At 37.8% G+C, this 21367-nt stretch overlaps 1 protein-coding gene and 1 pseudogene across 4 annotated transcripts; one reads left to right on the top strand and one right to left on the bottom strand.

Annotated features, from left to right (window-relative positions):
• Positions 1–914: 914 nt before the first annotated feature.
• Positions 915–14141, top strand: LOC105046501 (uncharacterized). 4 transcript variants are annotated; one of them, XR_012142222.1, is made up of 4 exons: positions 1052–1405; positions 3448–3542; positions 3709–3779; positions 13489–14141. XR_012142222.1 is itself a non-coding variant. In XM_073259888.1 (2 exons), the coding sequence occupies exon 2, from the start codon at positions 1824–1826 to the stop codon at positions 2688–2690; it is 867 nt and encodes a 288-aa protein (XP_073115989.1). In that variant the 5' UTR covers positions 915–1043; positions 1655–1823; the 3' UTR covers positions 2691–3031. The 4 variants fall into 4 exon arrangements, 3 of the variants coding, with proteins under 3 accessions (XP_073115989.1, XP_010923392.1, XP_010923391.1); XM_073259888.1 differs by lacking the exons at positions 1052–1405; positions 3448–3542; positions 3709–3779; positions 13489–14141 and adding exons at positions 915–1043; positions 1655–3031; XM_010925090.4 differs by lacking the exons at positions 3448–3542; positions 3709–3779; positions 13489–14141 and adding an exon at positions 1557–3031 and having other exon boundaries at positions 1109–1405.
• A 467-nt stretch (positions 14142–14608) lies between these two features.
• LOC105046500 (uncharacterized) overlaps positions 14609–21367 on the bottom strand; it is a 73709-nt pseudogene continuing 66950 nt past the window's right edge.

The raw sequence follows: 21367 nt of genomic DNA on the forward strand, positions 1-21367 counted from the left end.
ACAAAATGTTCTTCCACACGAGCACAGTCATCATTAAATTGTCATGAACAGGTTATTCACATCAGTTTCGGCTCTGCTGAACTAATGAACCATGACATGCCAAATGCCTACCAATCATAGAAATAAGAGACGTAACTTAACATGAATCCAAAGAATATCGTATCCACAAAAAAATGACAGATCAACCTCCATTTTTCTTTTAATTTATTTTCTTACTTACAATAACAATATAAACTTTAATCTCTCTCTGTATCCTTCGTGCAAAAGAATAATTGATCTTCTTTCGCAACAGCGACTGGTTGATCATATTCTATATATCTTTCAAAATATAATGCTAGTTTGGAAGAAAATTGTTACTTTGAAAGCCATACGAAATACGATCCACTAATCGATGCTGTGAAAGAAGATCAATCATTTTTTTTTTGATGTAAAAAATACAACCTGAATCCTACTAAGAAAATGATCAAAAATAAAAAAAATCGGGGCAACAGCTCTCATGTCCCGATTACAGTTTGGAAAGTGTACTTAAAAAAGTAGTTTACCTGACATACCAAATAAAAAAAAAAAAAGTTTACCAGGAACATAACATACAATTAGCAGCTCACCTGATTTCAACTTATTTCTTTTCCAACACCGTGCAATTCCTTAACTACCACATATCCTCTCTCTCTCTCTCTGTCTATATGTATATATGTACGTACATTTATATGTATAATAAAATATATCATGGTAGGCCAGTTGAGTGCTGAGGGGAGTTTTCTCATCTAACTCCTACTTAATGACAGCTCGTGGGTACAGCTAACCAGGGCCCGGATCCAAGAAAACTTCTCCTCTTCTCATTGATTGCAGTTTACCAGACTAATGATGGCCCCATTTTTATTCTATTAGCCTCATACTATTACTGTTGCCGTTTCTTTATCTAAAAAAAAGTAGCATCTCTTCTCCAGTCTTCATTCCCTGGTCTCTGTTGAGGCGAAAGTTGGCACGCTGCCATTGGCCGAGTCTCTGCCGCAGTGCATGTGGTTCCGTCTGGAAAAAGAAAGGTCTCATATTTATATTTTAAAATACGTAAATATAATGTATTTATTTATATATTTGTTTCGCGTTATTAATGTTTGTTTTCAAGGGAGAAGGCAGTGGGACTTCTCTTCCCTCCTCCTCTCATGAGCACTGGTGGGTGAGTTGGCTGAAGGCATCTGGCAGTGGAAAGAGCGCCGTGTTTGTCTGCTTTTGCTTTTTCCGTTGTGTTTTTTTTTTTTTTTTTAACCGCCCACATTCTCCAATCTTTGCCCGTGGGTTGTGTTCGTCCCTCACCTCATACTTTCTTTGCCATTCCAAAAAAAAAAAAAAACGGATTTTTTCTCTCTTGGATGCGGGAGTAGTTGGAGTTCCTCGATGCAATGAGGTAGGCGGGACTCGATCTCTTCTTGTTTTTTTTTTTTTTCTTTTCTTTTCGTTTTGGTGGAAAGGTTTGATTTGTTTTGATGATGCTATGAGAAAACTCTTGGTTTCTTGAAATCCTCTGGTGATTCTTGAGTTTCTTGATTGTGTGGTAGGAAGGGGCCTGTTATGTTTTTGTAATCTTTCTTCCAAAGAAGATACAAAGGGGTCTGCTTTGAGTTCTTGACTGAATGTGGTGAGTGGTTCTTTTCAGTTGCAAAGATTTTGTGCGACGAGGAGAAGCAAGATTGGTGTTTGTGGTAATTCCATGAGTTGTTGATTGGATGAGGCGAGTGGGGCTGCCGGTCTCTTTGTTCTGATCCCTTTGTTTTAGTGAAAGGCGAGGCCTGGGAGTTTTGAGTTGTGGACTTGTTGTCACCAGAATGAGGGATTTCCCATCTTGCTTTGGGGAGAATGGAGTTCAGGTTGTTGATTCCTCATCGTCGAGCGCCGGCAAGACGGTGCAGAATCTGGTGAGCTGCGTCTACCGGACGCAGCTGTGCAGACGGTCTTGCGTGATCACAGTGACGTGGAGCAAGAACCTGATGAGCCAGGGGCTTAGCATTGGGATAGATGATTCTGCCAACCGGAGTGTCTGCAAGGTGGATATAAAGCCATGGCTGTTCTCGAAGAGGAAAGGCTCCAAGAGCTTGGAGGCGGAGAATAGCAAGGTCGACATCTTCTGGGACCTCTCTGCTGCCAAATTTGGATCCGGGCCGGAGCCCTTGGAAGGTTTCTATGTCGCGGTGGTCTTTGATCTTGAGATGGTGCTCCTGCTTGGAGATTTGACCAAGGAAGCCTACCGGAAGACCAGTGCGAGCCCGCCGCCGTCGAATGCGGTGTTCATAGCCAGGAGGGAGCACATTTATGGCAAGAATGTCTACTGTACAAAGGCTCAGTTTTGCGACAATGGACAAGTACATGATATTGCAATTGAGTGCGAGACAGTTGGGCTCAAAGATCCAAGCCTGGAGATTCGCATTGACAAGAAGAGGGTAATGCAGGTGAAGAGACTCGGATGGAAGTTTCGGGGAAATCAGACAATCCTGGTCGATGGGCTCCCTGTGGAGGTGTTTTGGGATGTCCACAACTGGCTTTTTGGGACCCCTACTGGAAATGCTGTCTTCATGTTTCAGACTTGCATTTCAGCTGAGAAATTGCTGCCATGGTCCTCCTCACAGATTTTCAGGGAATCTGAATTGCAAGGGCTAGGTTTCTCCTTGATATTGTATGCTTGGAAGGATGAGTAGGTGTCGGCAGGAAGAAATGTTTGCTCCCTCATCTTCACCTTTGAGTGCTAACAAAACACTTTTAGCGAGTGATTTGTTTTTAACGATGTGCGTGAGGCTCCCATTTGTTCTTGTTTTTTGGCCCCTCTTTTGCCACCCCTCTTATAAATTTGATCTGTTTGAATATATTGGTCATGATCTGAAACTTCTTATTGGTTACGCTCGCTGTTTCTTCTCACTTCTTGAGTTTGCATCTTATGTTGGAGCAGTTATTGAATCACTGTAGTTTATCTGTGGGAAGAAAATAACATTGTTATGTACACTTATTCAAAAATTTGGAAGCAATAGAGAATATATTTTTATAATAAAGCTGAGTCAATGATGTTGAAAGTGACCTAAAGGTTCCTTTTAATGGTGCTTGTATTGTCAGGTAGTCATCTAATGTTAAAGGTTTGTTTTTCCTTGATATTCAGCATTGTTGAAGTATCTAGATTCATGAACTGTTTCAGAGTGATTGGATTAACCTGCATTCTTGGAAGAATGATTGGCAAATATCATCCCAATTGTATAGGCAAAGAAGAAAGAGATATGTTACAGCATCTTGATTGTGGTTGGAATACATGCACTCGGTTGTTTCGATGTTCCTCTTATAGTGGCTAAGAATAGATGTACTAAAGAAAAGCATGAAGAGAGATCATACAAATTGTTAAGCTTCTTGAATTGTAGAAATTTTGGTTTAGGTTTTTTGCCACTGTTGAATACACCTTTTCTATTTCAGGAGCCTAAATTATTATGATGAAATCACTGAAGAATATTTTAAATGGTGCAATTATTCTGCATAAACTGAAGGGAGATCAAAAAGACTTTTCACAGGTTATAGAAATTTACGTATTTCCGTTGATTAGCAAAATTGTTGATATTTTAATGATTAAGATGAAGTCTTGTTACTGCTAGGAGGGCATTTTCATAAGTGATCCAAATTTTCTATTCATCTAGCTGACTTGTCATCACTATCCCTATTTCTATTGCTTGCTTATAGGGTTCAATTAAGTATGTTGAAGATAACACCTCTGGAGCATTGATGAGGGCAAGAAAGACAAATATATTGCAGTAAGTCCTTATGCAATAGTCTAAAAACTTCAATAGATTCTTAAATACGTGTTACCATTACGTTTTGGTAATCCATGTGTATGCATTAAGGGTCTTTTCTCAGGTTATTGTTCCATGATATATTTTCTTTCCAAGAGGTAACTTATGCATGTACAAGTTCAGTCAATCAATAATTCTTTTTGCTAGTATACATATCATGAGCCCAGCCTCCAAGGTACTCCATCTCGTGCTTTAGATGTCTGTTGTAACACTTTTTTTTTTTTTTGTGAAGTTACGCTTCATCTAGTTATACTTGTCAAATGATGACATTTGGTTCCAAAACTTGCTTATTTCTTTGGCAAGTATCTATGCTAATTTGGTTAGCTGATATATGATTCTTTTTTCCCCTTTACATCCTACAAACTTTAATCAATGTGAATCTGAATTTTGTGGCATCTGCTGCTTTCATTTTTGTAGCTTGAGGATATGTGGATTATTACGTGGTACATTAGTGTTCACCTATCAAAATGAAAGGCACTAGGTGCCTAATAGGATAAAGGTTTGCCACACCAAGCTATACTGCCTGGTACTCGGCATACCATACCATAAAGTACTGATACCGAGTCCGGGCTTGATTTGGCACTGTACCAACATATGTTACAACTGCCGCCTCACTGTGCTGACCTCTACCAAACCATGGAGCTTCCGGTATAGGGCCCGATGTCGGTACAACAAACTTTGAATAAGATGTTCGACTTTGTCATCTTTTTAAAAAGCAAATGGTGTAATCCAATCCATAATTGCCAGTGATTAGATTATTTAAGTGAAGTGTATGGTGGAAGTAGGATTTGCTTAAAAATTGCATGCTTGGAAAAATGAAATGTTTTTTTTTTTTGTTTTCAACTATGTGCTAACTAAGACATGGCGGTAAGGAATGGAAGAGTGAAGGAACTTGGTATACATTGCAGGAACATGCATGTTTAGTGTATTAACCATATGGGCTGTAGATATTGCATGCCACAAGAAAGATGGACTAGTCACTCAATATATAGTAGATCCAGGAACATAAGTTATTAACAAGAACATAAAAAGTGTTAAAATATATTGGTAGATTGTGGCCAAGGTGACAGGTTGAAGGAGAAATATGTGCGAACCATGAGAGTACATTCTTGCTGAGGGCTAGGAGCATTTAAAGGCACTAAGGAGGCCAATGAATTTGGAGGCTGATGGTTAACCGTCCAAGCATCCTTGAAATGATGACAATGATGAATTAAACCTATAGGCTGCTGGTGAGATGAATAAGTTAGCAAAGAGTTAACGGAGTAGTCTACTAGCAATGTTGATTGACACAAACTAGCTTGGCAGGTTTCATTTTAATACGTAAGTATATCACACTACAATCAACTATATGATACCGGATCTACAGTTTACAGAGCTATGGGAAACAAGACACCAGTATTAACCACGTGAGGCAGGGAAGCTAGTAAGACTTGTGGAAGAATTCTTTAGATGCTAATGGGGGTACGTAAGACAAGGTTTGAGGAGTTCGGTGCATGGAGGTGGCTAGATGGTTCCAAGGTCAGTTGAATCTCAAGGAATTGGAACAAAGGCTAGAAATAAAGATCGATTACTTGGTGCAAGGATGATTACAGAATGGGTGATAATGATCAAGACACAAGTAGTCTCTTTATCTCCTAAAATAAACCAAATTGGTTTGTGATGAGGACAACCATGCCATTCTCCCATGTCACTTGTATATATTTATAGATGTGATGGAAAAGGTAGGCTCATCAACGTGAAATTTAGCACCTTGATCCATAGGAATTTGTGAGTTTTGTCCCAATTTGTCTGTTATATTTAAGGTTGTCAAACAAGCAATCTGTTTGTGAGCTAGCTTGAGTTCGGCTCGCTCGGTTAGCAAACAATCTGAGCTAGAGCTAGGCCTAGCTCACTTGAGCTTGGGTAGATGTTGCTTGAAAGATGAATATTAAAATAGTTTATACATTATATAGAATTTTAATTATTATTATATTTATAAAAATTATTTCTTTTATTTATTATTGTAAATTAACATAGGTGGGTAAAATAGAATGTATGTCAACTGTAAGATTAAGAAACAATCAGATTAACTATATCAATAAAAGCCTTGAGGGATCTTAAGCTCTCACTGAATTTCTTCAATGAGCTGTTCTTGAATGGTGGCTCGAGCTCTGCTTGATTAAAGCAAGCTCAGCTTGAGCTAGGGCTAGCTCGCTCTTGTTCGGCTCGTTAGCCAAAGGTTAACTTGTTAATTCATGTTGCCAATAGCGTAGACAAAACCCTGGATGTTGAACCCAAGGTTAGTGCAAGAGTGGGGAATATGTGCTAAGCAGGGTCTAGGATTGAGGGATTTTTCACTTGAAGAACCAGACAAGGATTAGGTGTAAAAAAGCATGAGGTATGAAGGATCTTAAGCTGAGAATAACAGCGTTCTGGTTTTCTGGATAAAATAAAAGACTAATAATTTAAAATTTAAATACAGATGGATCAAGCTACTTTAGATGTTAACCTTTGGATATTTTGGAAACTGGTGGAAATTTAAGGAATATTCGGTGATAAACTGGACTTAACCTGCTGGCTAGTCTATTTAGGTGAAGAACAGGGAAGGTAACTTCAATCTGGGAGATTGTTTTGATTATGATAATGAGGTATATCTGATTCTAGTTAGATATGTGAAGAATAGGTGGGAAATTCCTGTAAAATCTACACAACTATGGTTAAAATTGTCATTACATTAGCATGCAGAAACATCACTGGAGGTGCATTGATAAATTTCTTAAAATTTAAATTGAATTTTCACTATTCTTTTAAATTTGTCATTCAAATTACATGTATATGAATAATCTCAAAGTCCGTTATTTACTCAATTGTCATGAAAATAAATTTGAGAAATCATAACCTAGTATAATACACAAATAAGGCTTCTTGAAAAAGGAAATCTAATCCACTACTAACTAGAGAACTGACATAGAACTCCTCCAAGGCCCAACTTAAGATAAGTGTTCTAATAAAATGACATCTCAACTTAATCAGCTCACTGTAATAGGCCTAAAAATTAATTTGAGAGCAATTTACATAAAAATCTGTAATGTATACTTAGCAAAATCTACAGTCTTTCTCACAGTCAAACTACTTCAAGATTTCAAACAAGATGCTTGCTTCTCTTGCTGTCTTCCTTGAACCTGATCATGTAGCCATTGAACCTCTTAACTTGGATTTGTGTCAAAAAAAAAAAAAAAAAAAGAGAAAGTGATGAACCAAGTCTTTTAATTAGTTGGTCAACTTTCAATATCCTTAAAATTGTACATATCTTTTTTTATTTAGCTCCAAAGTATGTCTTAGATCAAAGTCATCAAACATTTCCAAATGGCTTGTTTTGTGCTTATGACTATTTTTCTTCCTACAATGAGATTTTCCTTTGGAGCAATCTGGCACTTTGACACCTGTTTTGATTCCTGTTCAGATACGCTGATTAGGATTAGACTAATCCTGTCCGTATTTCTTTTTTGCATTTTCCAATTCTATGTAAGCCTGCCTTCCTTCGTGTTATGGATTTTGAGCATTTAGGATCTGAGATTTACATTAATCTGAGTACTGAGGATCGTTTCTGTCCTTCACCATGACCCTTATTACTTCCATTTTAAGTGTTCATCCACAATGGCTTTGCGGCATATTCCCACTTTTGGTTCCTATTCAGTTGCTTCTTCTCATTTTATATAGGTGTCCCCATATATATACATTTTTTGCCTCCATATTAAACTTCTTGGCACTTATTGCATATTGTAGAATCACTAATCTCATGCTCTTCAACATGCTCATACTTGACAATGCAACCCCCAAATGGATGAAGTGATGGACATGGTTTGGAAGTTCCCAACACAAGCCTGGCCCAGGTTGTAGGAAAGCATGTCCAAAATCCTGCTCATAGTTTGAGTTGGGCTCAGAATGGCCCACCCAAATTGCATCCCTGGATAGGATTTGGTGATGGATGGCTTCCATATGTGGACATAATCTGGTCTTGCAATACATGTCCCCTGACTGGCACCCAATTTTTGGATCTATTTTAGTGGAGTCTTTGTATCTTAAAATCAGGATATATGATGGATCTGCTTTTTAGACACATACTGGCATGTGACTCCTGGACCTAAACCCATATAACAAAGTATACTCTCAATGCTTGTTGTCCTTGAAGATCATGGATGACATTTTCAATTCATGGTTCTTATACAATGCACTTGAGGTTTTATTCTATTTTATCTTATTTGGTGGTCCAGTGGGTGATTCAGGAGACCTCTTATGTTGAAGGATAATGCTTATATTGTTATACATTCCTTTTTCACTAAAGGGTATATTTCCAACTTATAAAATAAGATCTCATTTCAACTTCATGGCTATTTTTAAGCCATGACTAGTGAAGAAGGTGATGACTTAGTAATGCTAATATTACGTTTAGATTGTTATTCATACACAGTCCTCTTGTGAGTTTGATTAATGCACCAGAAACTGGTGCTGAGTTTAAAGCACAAAAAACATGTTGCATGCAAGTAACATGTCTGATTCTGACAATCATTTTCCTCAATAAACTTAGGGATTGCTTAATATGCATGCTTCTAAACTCTGTATAATATCATCTGGTACGTGTGGTTTATGGAAGGTTTATGGGGTATTTAGGTGATGATCTTGTTACAAAACAAAATAAACTCTGTTTCTGATAGCTCACTGCTTCTGCATGGTTCATCCTGCTGCTTGGCCATGCTATCTTGGTCTATGTGGATGGCTTGTGGGATATCTTTCTCCCTTGGGAGATGGCAGGTGATAACTATTTGTCACTTTTCCACAGTTAGTGGGGACAATTCTTGGTTTTCCTGCAAATGACTTCGCCAATTGTATGTATTTGTGTGCCTTGACTGTTCCTAATTTCTGACAGTGTGGTTTTGATAGATCTATGCATCCCTTGGGACCAAGATTTACCGTAAAGATCGGTACCATATTGTATCAGTATCGAACCGGTGTGTAATGTCATACTGCATCGACACTTGATACCCCTAGCTATCTCGTACCGTATCATGTACTGACACTGTATTCGGATGCTACGGGTACGGAGATGGTGAACCTTGCTTGGGACTCTATTTTTGCTGTTATTGCTTTGAATTTCTGGGAGTTTTTCTTTCTAAAGTATATCTTTTTGCTTCATGCCATTTTCATCTCATTACCTCTACCTTTGACTTTGCTTTTTTTCCCCTCCCAAAGAATAGTCCACTTATAACGTCAAGAATATGAGGCAACAATTACAACATCCAGGAAGCCATCTATATTATTCACATGTTGGTATATAATGAACTTATGTGCCTAGGTATCCTATTGGATATAAAAAGGAGAATGTTGAAAACTTAGAATATGAGCAGAGTCTGAGGGTTTAATTGAAGATCAAAGCCCCACATGATTTCTAATATTTCAAAATGATTATGTTTTATATGAACATATTTTTAGGTTAACAAAAAGGAATTCCTGTACACACGATGAGTGTATACAAACACAGGGATGTTGAGGCAGATGTCTGATTAAACACATAAAGCAGAATTTGCCCATGAAGAAAGGGTTTGGGCCTCAAGAAGCCATAGAATTGCACACTAATGGCTATGGAGTGGTGCAAAATTGGTTAAAGATACTTGGATATCCATGATGAAGAGTTTAGGTTGACCAATTGTGGAAGGTTGGGAAGTAGGAATGACATAAGAGTATCTTGATGAATTACTTCTGAATGATTTGGAATTCTTATTTCGATGATTTAGCCTTTGAGAGAAGTGGCAGCAAATTTAAAACAAAAATGTCTAACAATGTGATAGCATGTTGGTTATATTTAGCATGTAATGTATTTATATGCTTTCTAGAAAAGTACCTTATTTGGTGATGTTTGAAACCAAATCAGATTGAAGTGACTAATGGTGGAGATTTTGGTTTAGGATGGTTGCTTCTAGACCTGTTGGTTGTTGAACCACTTGAGCAACTACATTCTCATACACATGCCTGCTATTCCTTCATGTGGACAACCAATTACAAGCATTTTATCTTAAATTTGCATGTTGTAATAGATGTTATGAAGAAAATACATTGGTAAAGATAATTTCATTAATATGATCATTTTCACAGGGTTGGCTTCAAATGGCTTATCCCCAGAAAATAAGTTGATGCAATGTAAAATATTGTTCTACATTCTTCCAGAAAGTTTTGTATACATGCTTGCTGAGGAAGTGCCTAGAATGAGGATGCTGTTGTGGATAATCGCTTCTGGCAGTAAGTGATGATTTTCTTGAGGAGAAAATTTTGAGCTTCATGTTCAAAGAAAATTTGTAAATGCTTGCTTGCAAGTATTTACAAAATTTTTGTTCGACTGCTCTTTCTCATATATAATATGTTTTTGTGCCATGATGCATATAAGAGCATTAGGACTTCTGGGCTTGCATAGGACTAGTCATACACCATACAAAATGTGAATGGGAAAGACAGAAAGGTTCCGGATCCGAGAATCATCTCAAATTCAAATGCCACTTTATTTGTTCCCTTAGCTGTTTGGTCAACAACTTGTATTAAAACATGTATATTAAAAACTCTAATTGATTGAGTTTTACAAAAACAATTTTTGATTGTTTTCCATAAAATCTAATTTGACGAAACTGACATCATAAAACCTAAAAAATGTGTTATATAAAATAAAAGGTCTTCCTTTAGTTTCCACAAAAACCTATTTTACAGAGAATCATTCTTCATGGATATTTGTTTCAGTAAAACTCGTTGGCAACGAAACAAGCCCTTAAGAAGAGTGAGAATTAAATCCTTCTGGTTGTGGAGAAAATTAAAAGACATGTATACGGAGATGAACTTTAACATGTAGTGTAAAAATCATATGAGGTAGTGGCTTCCTTTCAGTTATCTAAGGCATTAGTCACTAGAAAGGTTCTCCTTGAAAACAGCCCTTGCTCTGAAGATGGAAATAGCTACTGAAATGGGAGGTGGAGATATTTGAATGGATGCAAGCTTAAAGATCGCCATCATTGGATAAAGATATTTAGTTTTCAATATTGATGGCAATGCAGAGGCATGCAAAGCTAATGCAGATAGGGCATAGGCCCATATGCTTATGGGACTTGCGCTTATAGTAGGCCATGTGATACATGTGCATGCATGGACAGTGGTTGGGGGTGGGTGGGGGGCTGAAGATTTTTTTAGTCCAAAAAATTAAAGGGAAAATGAAAGAAGAGGACTACAGCCCCCCATGTTAAGTAACCTTTAACCACTAGCTCTACAAACCGTTCTTTCAATTAACATTAATGTAAACCACAATTAGTAATCCATGCTTTGTAGTATTCTTGTCCCTGTTAGTACTTTATAGTCCTGTTGGTTGTCTGCCTCAGAAGACACTTTTCAACAAGAATATCACCACAAAATTCCCTAGCCTGAGACGAGCTTTTCCATCTCCTCTGACATTTATTTTCACCCCATGATGATAGGAGCAATGATGAACTTTGCAGTTGATAAAGCAGATATTAGTTCTGTCATGATTTTTGCCTTTTTTCTTTTTTTATTGGTGGCAAAGAACAACCTATATTTTAGGCTTGTGGTGAAGTGGTCCTTCTGCTAGGTGATAGTTCTAATTTTGCTAGTGTAAAACAGGAAGGGCCATGACCATGGGCTTGGAGTTGTTGTAAACATTTTAAACTAATATATTCACCACCCAAGTGTGTCCCCCAAACAGTTTCATGATGTTTTAATATGCAGTGATTTCCTCCATTGCCTCTAGCAGTTGGTTCATGTTTATGTTCTAAATTCCTAATGACTTATATTTCTTCCATTCTTTTATCACTTGGTTCATGCTTGTGTCCTGATGAAACATGATGTGCTTAGTGTGTACGTGCGGGTGTAGTTTGTTTTGTTCTAAAGACTTACAAGAGTTTCTGGTTATGTTAATCTGCTTAGGCTTTTTTGTTTCCTTAGATTAAGCCCCTTAGTTAAGGCTTCTCATTAGCCATATAACTAGTTATATGTTCACTGCAATTAACCAGCGGCATGAATTGGGAAGCATTTTTGGATGTTAGCTCCGGTTTAGTAAAACCATCTTTTCTAATATTTCTTCTCCCTCTTAGTCTTTCCTGTGCTCTGGACAGCTGACAATATCCATTCAGGTCCTGAAACTCCTGTGGAATGTTAGCCACTCTAAGAAGAAGACTGGTATCTTGGGAAAGCATCACATTCAACCTATACAGCTTGTTGGCAGGTTACAGTCTTTGACACTCATGCCTTGAATACCAAAAGATTGTCCTGTCCCTGCTTAAAGATTGTCCTACCCGTTTGCAGAAAACTCCAGTGCTAGCTTTCTTGCATGCTTCAATATTGTACAAGTTCAGAATGCTTATTATTTTATTTCGCAGGGGCTAAGATTTGGATCATTATTTGAGTCTCCAATTCACCAAGATCCAATGAAATCTCAGAGACAGACATGTTTGCAAATATAAAAGCCAATCAAGCAATAATATATAAGAATTAGCCGGCAAATCTAGATATTCAATTAAAAGTTGGTGCTCTTCTCAAGGTGATCTTAATTTAATGGTTCTTAGCAATTACATTGTTGTAACGGCTACTTACATATCATTGATTGCCATGCCTTTATCACATGAGACGTGGAGTCGTTCCTACCACACCACATCATCTCACAAGTGCCACAACATCTCACTAGTGTCACATAGAGGTCATCCATGATGAACTCCATAGCCCTGACTATTGCGAAATATCGTTGTCTCGAAATTAAATGGGTCTCCTTGCAAGGGACCCTTGGCTTGTTTTGTTGACAAATTATGAGATGGTGGACCACCTGCACGAGTTAGATTGAACAGGAAGCCAATGCTCTTATGGGCTGAGCTGATATCATTCAGGAACTCAAAAGAAAAGAGAGTTTTGTCTGTCTTCAATTGCAAGACAATTTAAGACTGGCATGTGTTTCTATTGTTCATGGTATAGAGTGCAAGAAATGTCTTTTCTGAGTTAGGGAGAGAGCTTGACAGGGAAGTGTTAGAGGTGGACAGTGACATTGTACCAAATGAAAATGTTTTTCGTAATTGGACAAAGGAATGGAATTTGGCAGGAGGAATAGTGAAATAGACTTCACCCACGCCTAAAGCAAACCAAAAGCCACTCACTCTCCAACCTCCTCCATCCTATTTCCCCCCCTCAATCTTCCTTCACCCTATCAATGAAACAATAACACTGCCGCTCCTCCATATGGGGTGGCTGCAATCCCTCCTCTCCCCACTGAAGAAGCTGTGGCTTCGCATGCATTCTGCCCACAAGAAGAGTATGTTCAACTCCATTCCAAGTTAGCTATAATTAATATCTTGCCTTCTAGTATCATAATTCTGCTGTTCTCAACCTTGCTTCCCCTTGCTCCTAATCACCATGCAAATTCTCTTCTAGCATTCTATGCTGTCCCTCGCTGCATTCTTTCAAATTCTCTATATGCATTTAGCTGTTTCCTTATTCTTTTGTAGTCAGCTCTTCTTTTTTCCTTTTTTTTTTTTTTTTTTCCTTTAAGTGATCGATGGTTAGCTCTTCTTAGAATCATTGTTTCTTCCACTTTAAATGCATTTATATTGCCAAGTAATTCCTAATATTGTTCTTGCTGCTCTTGTTGTTTTGATAGATAGAGGAATATATATCCTCTACGAGGATGTGAAGTCATGCCCCTACGAGGATGTTCACGTCCTGTGGTCGATACTTGTGGAGTCACACCCTGCACCGTTGCGGTTGAAGCATGAGGATTCATGTGCCCAAAGAAAAGTGGAGCAGAAAAGCAAAGAGAAAATGAGCGAGGTTTGATGTATATAGATACTCGTACAAGCCTATATGTTCCTTTGAGAGACATGTTATGTAGCTTCCCAATGTTTGATGAGGGAGGCCTAGGAGCTGCTTCTCTTATGGCACTAGATCTTCTCATCAAGTCTTTTTGCTTTCCGAAAGAAATTAGAAGCATGGCTTCATGTGTTGGATGAGTGAGGGTGATACTTTGTACATACATACATATCATGCCAGGAAGAAAAAGGTTTGAAAAAAAAAAGGGACAAATGTGTCATAAGATTTGGTAGAAGGCTTGTTTCTCTTCTTTTTTCCAGAGGGATGGGGTAGTTGGTCTATTCTGGGTAGGCGGGTTGCAGGGATTTCGTTTTCATTTGCTTCAGTTGCTGCATGAGGTGAGGAGGAACAATAAACAAAGTGCACTATTGATCAGAAGGCAAGCACATGTATAATTTAAGGCCATTCTGTGAATAAAATGTTTGAGGCTAAGGTTTTGTGGTAGCATTCATGGATTGATGAGAGCACATCTATATTCTGGCATTTCCATACAAATTTCTATCAGGGTAAAAGTTTGTGGGGATAGCCAAAACAAATCAAACTTTGAAGCATGTTTTCCTGTCCAGCTCTAGCTATTTCAGAATCCTGCATTTAGCAAAATGGCATGTAAAAAGGTACATGATCCTCATGCAAGCCCATTTATGAACACCCTTGAAGCAACCATGCAGCATTAAATCAAATGATGTAATACATTAACCAGATGCAAAACAAATACCTCCAATGAGAGTCACTGCCAGGGTCAAGTCCCGACCGGTCTCCATTCGGATTTAAACCTAGCAGATGTCTGAATCTTTCAGTATGATCTGCTGGCCATAGTTTCACAAATCTGCAAATTCCGTGTTAAATTAAGCTCTAACTGCTGACAAATCATTTTCATTTTTGGAATGAACAAGAGAGATGCAGCATTGCAAAGTGCACCATTAAAGCCTGGTTTCATTAGATGATATAAAGCAAGCGTTTTAAAATAATCATGAGCACAAAAGATCAAAACCCTCAGAAGAAATAATACAAAACAACATATATTCAAATAATAAAATAGATACTGCAAAAAAACACATAAATAACTTTTACAGAGAGGAAATAGGTACGAGTTTTCCATGTCACACGTAATGTTCGAGCAGTACTGAGCTCAAATGGTCATAATTTCAGCAGCTCCATCAGCAACATCAACGCCTTGTCCAACACCGTCAGTCTACCAAATTATGTCTTTCAATAGGCCCCAGAAGTGGAAAATTAGGAGACCACTTCCTCGAATACAAGCAATCACCTGTACTTTCCAAGCTCCATCTTCTTCTTAATTGCTCTTTGGCCATGATAAATGAATGCAGCAATTATTCCAGAAACTGTGAAGATACCTGAGCAGAATCCAAAATTCTCAAAATCAGGTTCAAGCAGCTATCTTCTAAATCATACTTGTCCGAGTGAAAAATTAACATATAAGCAATACAATTTCCATCAGCTAATCAACAGTTGAAGATGGTGAATACAATGGAGCAAACTACTACAACCACCTTTTAGCACCAAAATAGTAAAACGTGGATACATAGTTAGCAACAATATAAGCACCCAATTTTAGGTCATGATGGTACCAAGCACTTTGCCTCATGCTTTCCTTTCTGAAAAAAAGTTACCTAGTGCACCCTTACAAACTTATGAAAACATCAAAGAGAAAAAAGTAAAAGATGAGGGGCATTAGTTGCATTGGAACCTCAAATTTCTTTACTAAATGGTCTTTGACAAGCTAAAACCCAAGCTATCATCCAAATATTTATCATGAATGAATTCATTAAAGAAAAGGACAAAATTAGTGGGATGAGCTTCATTGAAACCTCCAACTACAGCGCATAGGTTTGTCAACAAGTGCAGCAGCGATTTATTTTCTTCTGTAAAGATCACCTGCAACATATTTATGAGTTAATTATCACATTGATAAATGTGAGAAAGATACAGTAATGTGCTCTGATAGAATCTAAAACAACTGTCGTATTATAAACAACAATATATAGTTTTGATAAAATGTAAACCAAGAAATGTGTGTATACATGCATGTGCCTGTGTCACATGCACGCGTGCGCCCGCACACACACACACACAGAAAGAGAGAGAGAGAGAGAAATTCCATTGAATTGAACATACTTTAAAGAAGGTTTATGGAGAAATGGATCCAATTTGTTATCCTATGAGGAGGCCTGAAGGAACACCATGGTTGGGGAAAAAACCAGAAAAGATCCAGTGACGTTTGTAGGTATTCCACAATACGCACTCTCAATGTCCTGAATTTTAAGTAGTTGCATCCATAACAGTTTGGTGGGACAACCAACATATCTCTCATTTCGCCAAACACTTCCAGGTTCCAATGTTCCACGCTAATCAAATTTAATGTAACCTATGTCCACATCCACCAGCAATATACAATCTGCCAATCTCTCATCGATATTTTTTGTTAAATATCTGACACTATATTTCAAGATTAATACTTTTTGTTTTTTTTCACTTCGGCTTATAGTTGGTGCTAGCCTCAAACTTGCTACATGTACTACCATTCATCATGACATGAGGACTACTGTTTCAGATGAACCATTGACATGTTTGTTCTAATGCCTCAGCCTCACCTCATCACTCAAAAAGGGTAATAGATTATTATGACGACTTTGTTGATGATGATACATGGCTTTACTCCTGAGTGGACCAATTACCAATCTTGGTTGCTAATTGGGTTATTTTGGTTGCTTGGTTGCAGTCTTCAACATAGAGAGTATCGATGCCAGGGTTCAACAACAAGCTGCCTATGGATCTCCTATAGCATCCACTTTTTGGTGTATATGCATCAATAAGCTGTTCCTTGTCTCTCTCCCTTATCCTTGACAATCTCACTCAAACCATACTTCTCCATCAGTGAAATATCAACATCTTCCTTCCCTACTGTTGTGGGGGTTATCCCACCTTAACTCATCATAGAGCCGACCTCAACTTAAGGCCGAGGTCACCACAAAACTGACCTCAACTTGAGGCCAAGGTCACCATAAAACCGATCTCAACAGGAGCCGACCTCAATAGAAAGCTAAGAATATCAGAAAGCTGAGCTCAACCTAAAGCCGACCTCAACAGGCTGAGCCCATCACAAAGCCGACCTGAACTAGAGGTTGAGCTCATAAGAAAACCGACCTGAATTGAAGGCTGAGTTCATATAAAGCCGACCTGAATTAGAGGCTGAGCTCAAAAGAAAGCCGATTTGAATTGGAAGCTGAATGCTAACCTGGCTTAACTCAGCTCATCTAAACACCAACCTGAGCTACCTGAATTGACTTCTGATGAAGTATTATGATTAGCTCATATAAATACCGATCTAACTTATTTCAGCTCATATAAATATCAATCTGAAGCAAAGTGTTTCATATATTCGAGTTGTCCGGTCTCATATGACACTTGATCTCACCTCGATCTTTTACTAAGGTGAGCCATTACATTAGCGGCAGCAATCATTCTGCGAGAGCCCGTTATAATCTCTATAACTAAGCCACAGCTGGTCATGATCTCACATACAGCCATGCTACAACTCATCCCCAGCTGGCACATACAGCTAAGCATGACCTCATTTCTAGCTAAAATATACAGCTATGCTCTAGCTTAGTTACAGCTGGCCTTTAATAGCCTAACAAACTCCTCCAACGGCTTAACAAACTTTCTAACAGCCTCATCAGTCCCCTTATAAATAGAGGGCCAGGAGATCCTTCAGGTAAGTTCTGACTCCCAAGTCCCAAGCTTAAATTAGAGCTCAAACTAGAGGGAGACTCTGCCACTAAAGACCAGAGGACCTCCATCGATTTTTGACTTATTTTGCAGGTTCCTTCGAAGGAGACTCGGATCGGATCACTACAGCCACTCCAGTATCACTTCATTCGAACCCCCCACTTGAGATTTTGAGTCTTCCAGCAATAGATTGGCACTAGAGGAAGGATCTGTGTCTAAAAATTGATGAATCAGAGAGCACAAAACAACTACGTGCCTTCACCATCTCTCCCTGGAGATGTGCCAGGAGTAGCTTCACCTTCATTTCAATGGAGATTGGGGGAGGGGGGCAGATGAAAGTTCTTCCCCAAAAGGGCAGCACACTGACAATAAACCTTCAGTAAAGTTTTTTTTAATATCTCATTTCTTATCCATAGGAGATCAGATCCCTCTGTGAAGTCTCATCAGGTCACATCATTTTACCATGCCACTCTTAAAGCTTTAAGTTGTCAACTCGTGGCATTAATAGAGACGGCCCCCACATACTGTCAAGTGACAACACTCATCAATTCAGAAAACCAAAGGACCAGGCTCAGTGCTTGAGAACATGATAGGGGCAAAAATGTTCTTTCCGGCCTCCTCTTTTCCTAAGGCTCTCAAACAGAACTCATGACCTCTATGGTAATAAACTCTCAAACCCCATATATTATTCCATTTTTTTCTTGTAGGTCCACAGGTTTTTGAGCACGTGAGCCGAGAAAAACAAAATCAAACAAGGACAAGAAAGTTTATCCGAATGAGATTCTGTTTGAGGAAACTCAAGTTTAGATTTGAGATTTTAAAACAACGTACCCTTGAAAGGGAAGGAGATGAAATATCTCAAGATGAAATTCATCTAATATATGGGAGATCCAATCTGCCTATGACGACATCGGATAGAGATATTTCTTAAACCTTTATTGCATTTAATTTATTAAGATTGATTTATTTTTAATTAATCAATTTAATCCTTAAAACCATATTATTCTTAATATTTTGAAGTTTACTGATGTGTCTTAAATTATATCGTAAGCACACAATATGCAATATAGCACGTTCGGCGAGTATGGATTGATCCCACAAGAAATTAAATTTTTGAAGTTATATTCAAATACTTGCTCAGGTGAGTTTTAAAATAAAGATGGAGAGATTGCTTGTAACTACTACTAAAGCAATGAGAAAAACAATTGCAGATTATATCAACTAAAAGATCTAGAACTTTTGAATCCACTAGACCAACGAATTAGATAGCCTTTCTATGATTTTTTTTATGATGTCTCTTGATTAAGGTGTAAAGTATGAACAAGCATGAACCATGAAGAGACTTAACTCAACTATGATCTATTAAGCATTTCGCTTTCATCCTAATTAAGAGATTCTCATTTCAACTACTTTTTTGGTGTTACCCAAGTACAGACTATGAAGGGGCTCTCACCCAAATATAATCCATCAAAGTTCTTCACAAGAAAGAGAAAAAAAATTATAAGATTTGTGAACCTTCTACCTATTATCTCCTTTTGCACGAATCAAGCATGAACTATGAAAGGATTAAAACCCAACTATAATCCATCAAGGCTCTTAATAAGAAGTTATGAAGGAAGAAGGGTATTAAACATTAAAAGTATGAAAAAATCTAAAAAAAAAGACTTTTAATCATGATCTAGCTTCATCGCAAATCCTAGGGGAATTGCTTATCTAGACATAAATTGATTTGAAGCAAACATAAAATAGAACTATACTAATTGCAATAATTTAAAATTGTAGGAATTTAAAGAATTATAGAAAAATAAATGCAAGAATTTAAACTACCCTAATGCTGAAATTAAAAATTGCATAAATTAAATTGAAGAAAAAAACTAATTTATTATTGGAATAAAATTTTTGATACAAAAATTATTAACTCTTAAGCCATTAACATGGCTTGGAGTTAAAAACAAAAATTAAAATAAAAGAAAGAGAAAAATCTAAACTAAGATCTCTTCCTACTATCTTCCTCTGCAGATCCTTCTGATTCTTGCACCTACCCCAGGCTTACTCTCATTCTCGCATGTTGGAAGGATGGAAGAAAATGAGAATAAGGCTAAAGAATTAAAAAGGTGGGTATTTCTGTCTATCACACGGCCCCTACAAGAGGTATGATGTGGAGAGAGATATGTCTAAAAGTAAAGGTATTGAGATTTTTTTTATAAGTATTTGGAAGGAGGAGGTTTTTATGGTTTTTAGATGTGGGACAAAAGAAAAAAAGATAGATACGAGATCTTCTAATCCTTCACGAACCTCTTCTTCTATGTCTAGCAGCCCCTCGTATGTGTTTGCCAAAATCTATCCTAGTACGAAGACCCGCACGACCGCCCAGCATCCCGCTTGTGCTCGCGCTCTGCATCCGTTCGTACACATTTGGACACATGCTCCCGCTCGATCAAACCCGCTCGGACCCACGCGCATGCCCGCTCGAAGGCCACATCCCAGGCGCCCAAGCCTTTTATTTTCCACGTGGTCCACCATGAACCAGTCTCTTTCTTTTTTTTTTTGCCTTTGGTCCACCATGAACCACGTGGGGGGGAGGAAACCTGTGAACTGCGTGAAGACTTTTAAGCTGTTAAGATATTACTATAGCTTCTCATGCGGCTCATCAGGCTTCTCATGGACCAAATGGTCCATGGTGGACCACCAGCATATGGATTGGTTTGGTGGGTTTTTGATTTTGATTTTAAATCCATTTTAACTCTATTTTTGATCCCGTTTGATCCTTTTAAGCCTACGGATCGGGCTCTTCATATTGGTGCACCTCTTTCCTACAAAATATATGAAGAAGCATCAATTCTAAAAGAATAAATATTATTTAGTCTATGAATTGATGTTTTTCAATCATATTTATGCACTTATCACACCCCCCAACTTAAGCTTTGCTCATCCTCGAGTAAAGAAAAAAATAAAACATATGTACCGACTCGTCTAGACATGTAAAAGTTTCTTCAGATAATTTTAAAATTAGCTGATACCTGACTAAAGAATTAATGAGATACGTCATCGGATTATCAATCCAATCCCATGTAGTGGTTAAGTAGAGAACATAAAATTTTAGAGTTTTTTCTTGACTAACTTTTCACTTTATTCTTTAAATCTTCTAGCTTTAACATGGGCTGGAGATTTTTTTTTTTTTTTTAACAGCCAGTGCAATGTCTTGACTCATTAAGCTTTCTATCTAATCTTTGTAGCGAGTCTTGGGTCAATGACTCCCAAATCAGTTGACTTTAGGGCATTAGGTGTCGAACACCCATTAAGCTTACTGACTCGAGTCAAACAGACAATAAGTTAAGACTGACTGTACGACAGAGTTTCTTCACATCCTCACTTTTTGATGCGAAACTCACTGCTTGCTTAGGTGGAAAGGCCCGATTACTCGGTGAGACAATACTAAAAATCTGTAAGCATTTTGCGTATATTAATTATTTTCACTCATACCCATACAAAGTAGATTCTTTACTGATATAGGTTGAAAGAAAGTTTTAGAATTACTCAAAAATTTGTTTTATTCTAGACTTACCATTTATTGGGTTTTTTTAATAATTGAGTCCATGATATTTCAGAAATTTTCTAAACCATTAATCAATCATTGATAAAAATACCTGATTAACCTCAATCAAGATGAAATCAGGTACATAAGACTAATTGTCACCATACTCGAGGACTTAATTAATTTATTTATTCTCCTCCTAACTTAATTAAATTTGTCCTTAATGGAGAAAGAAAAATAAAGAATGTAATAGATAAAAAGGAACAGAAAAGAATATACCTGACTTATTGTGTTCTTGATTCCTTGAGAGCATGGTTCGCCGTACCGGGCCGAACTGCCTGGTACAGGGCGTACCGAGTCGGACCGGTCCTTTACCGGTCCGTTC

This window comes from Elaeis guineensis, chromosome 6 (genome assembly GCF_000442705.2).
Source record: "Elaeis guineensis isolate ETL-2024a chromosome 6, EG11, whole genome shotgun sequence".
Lineage (NCBI taxonomy): Eukaryota > Viridiplantae > Streptophyta > Magnoliopsida > Arecales > Arecaceae > Elaeis > Elaeis guineensis.

Excerpts from the sequence above, each read along its gene's own strand:
- LOC105046501 (XM_073259888.1), top strand. The coding sequence starts at position 1,824 with ATGAGGGATTTCCCATCTTGCTTTGGGGAGAATGGAGTTCAGGTTGTT.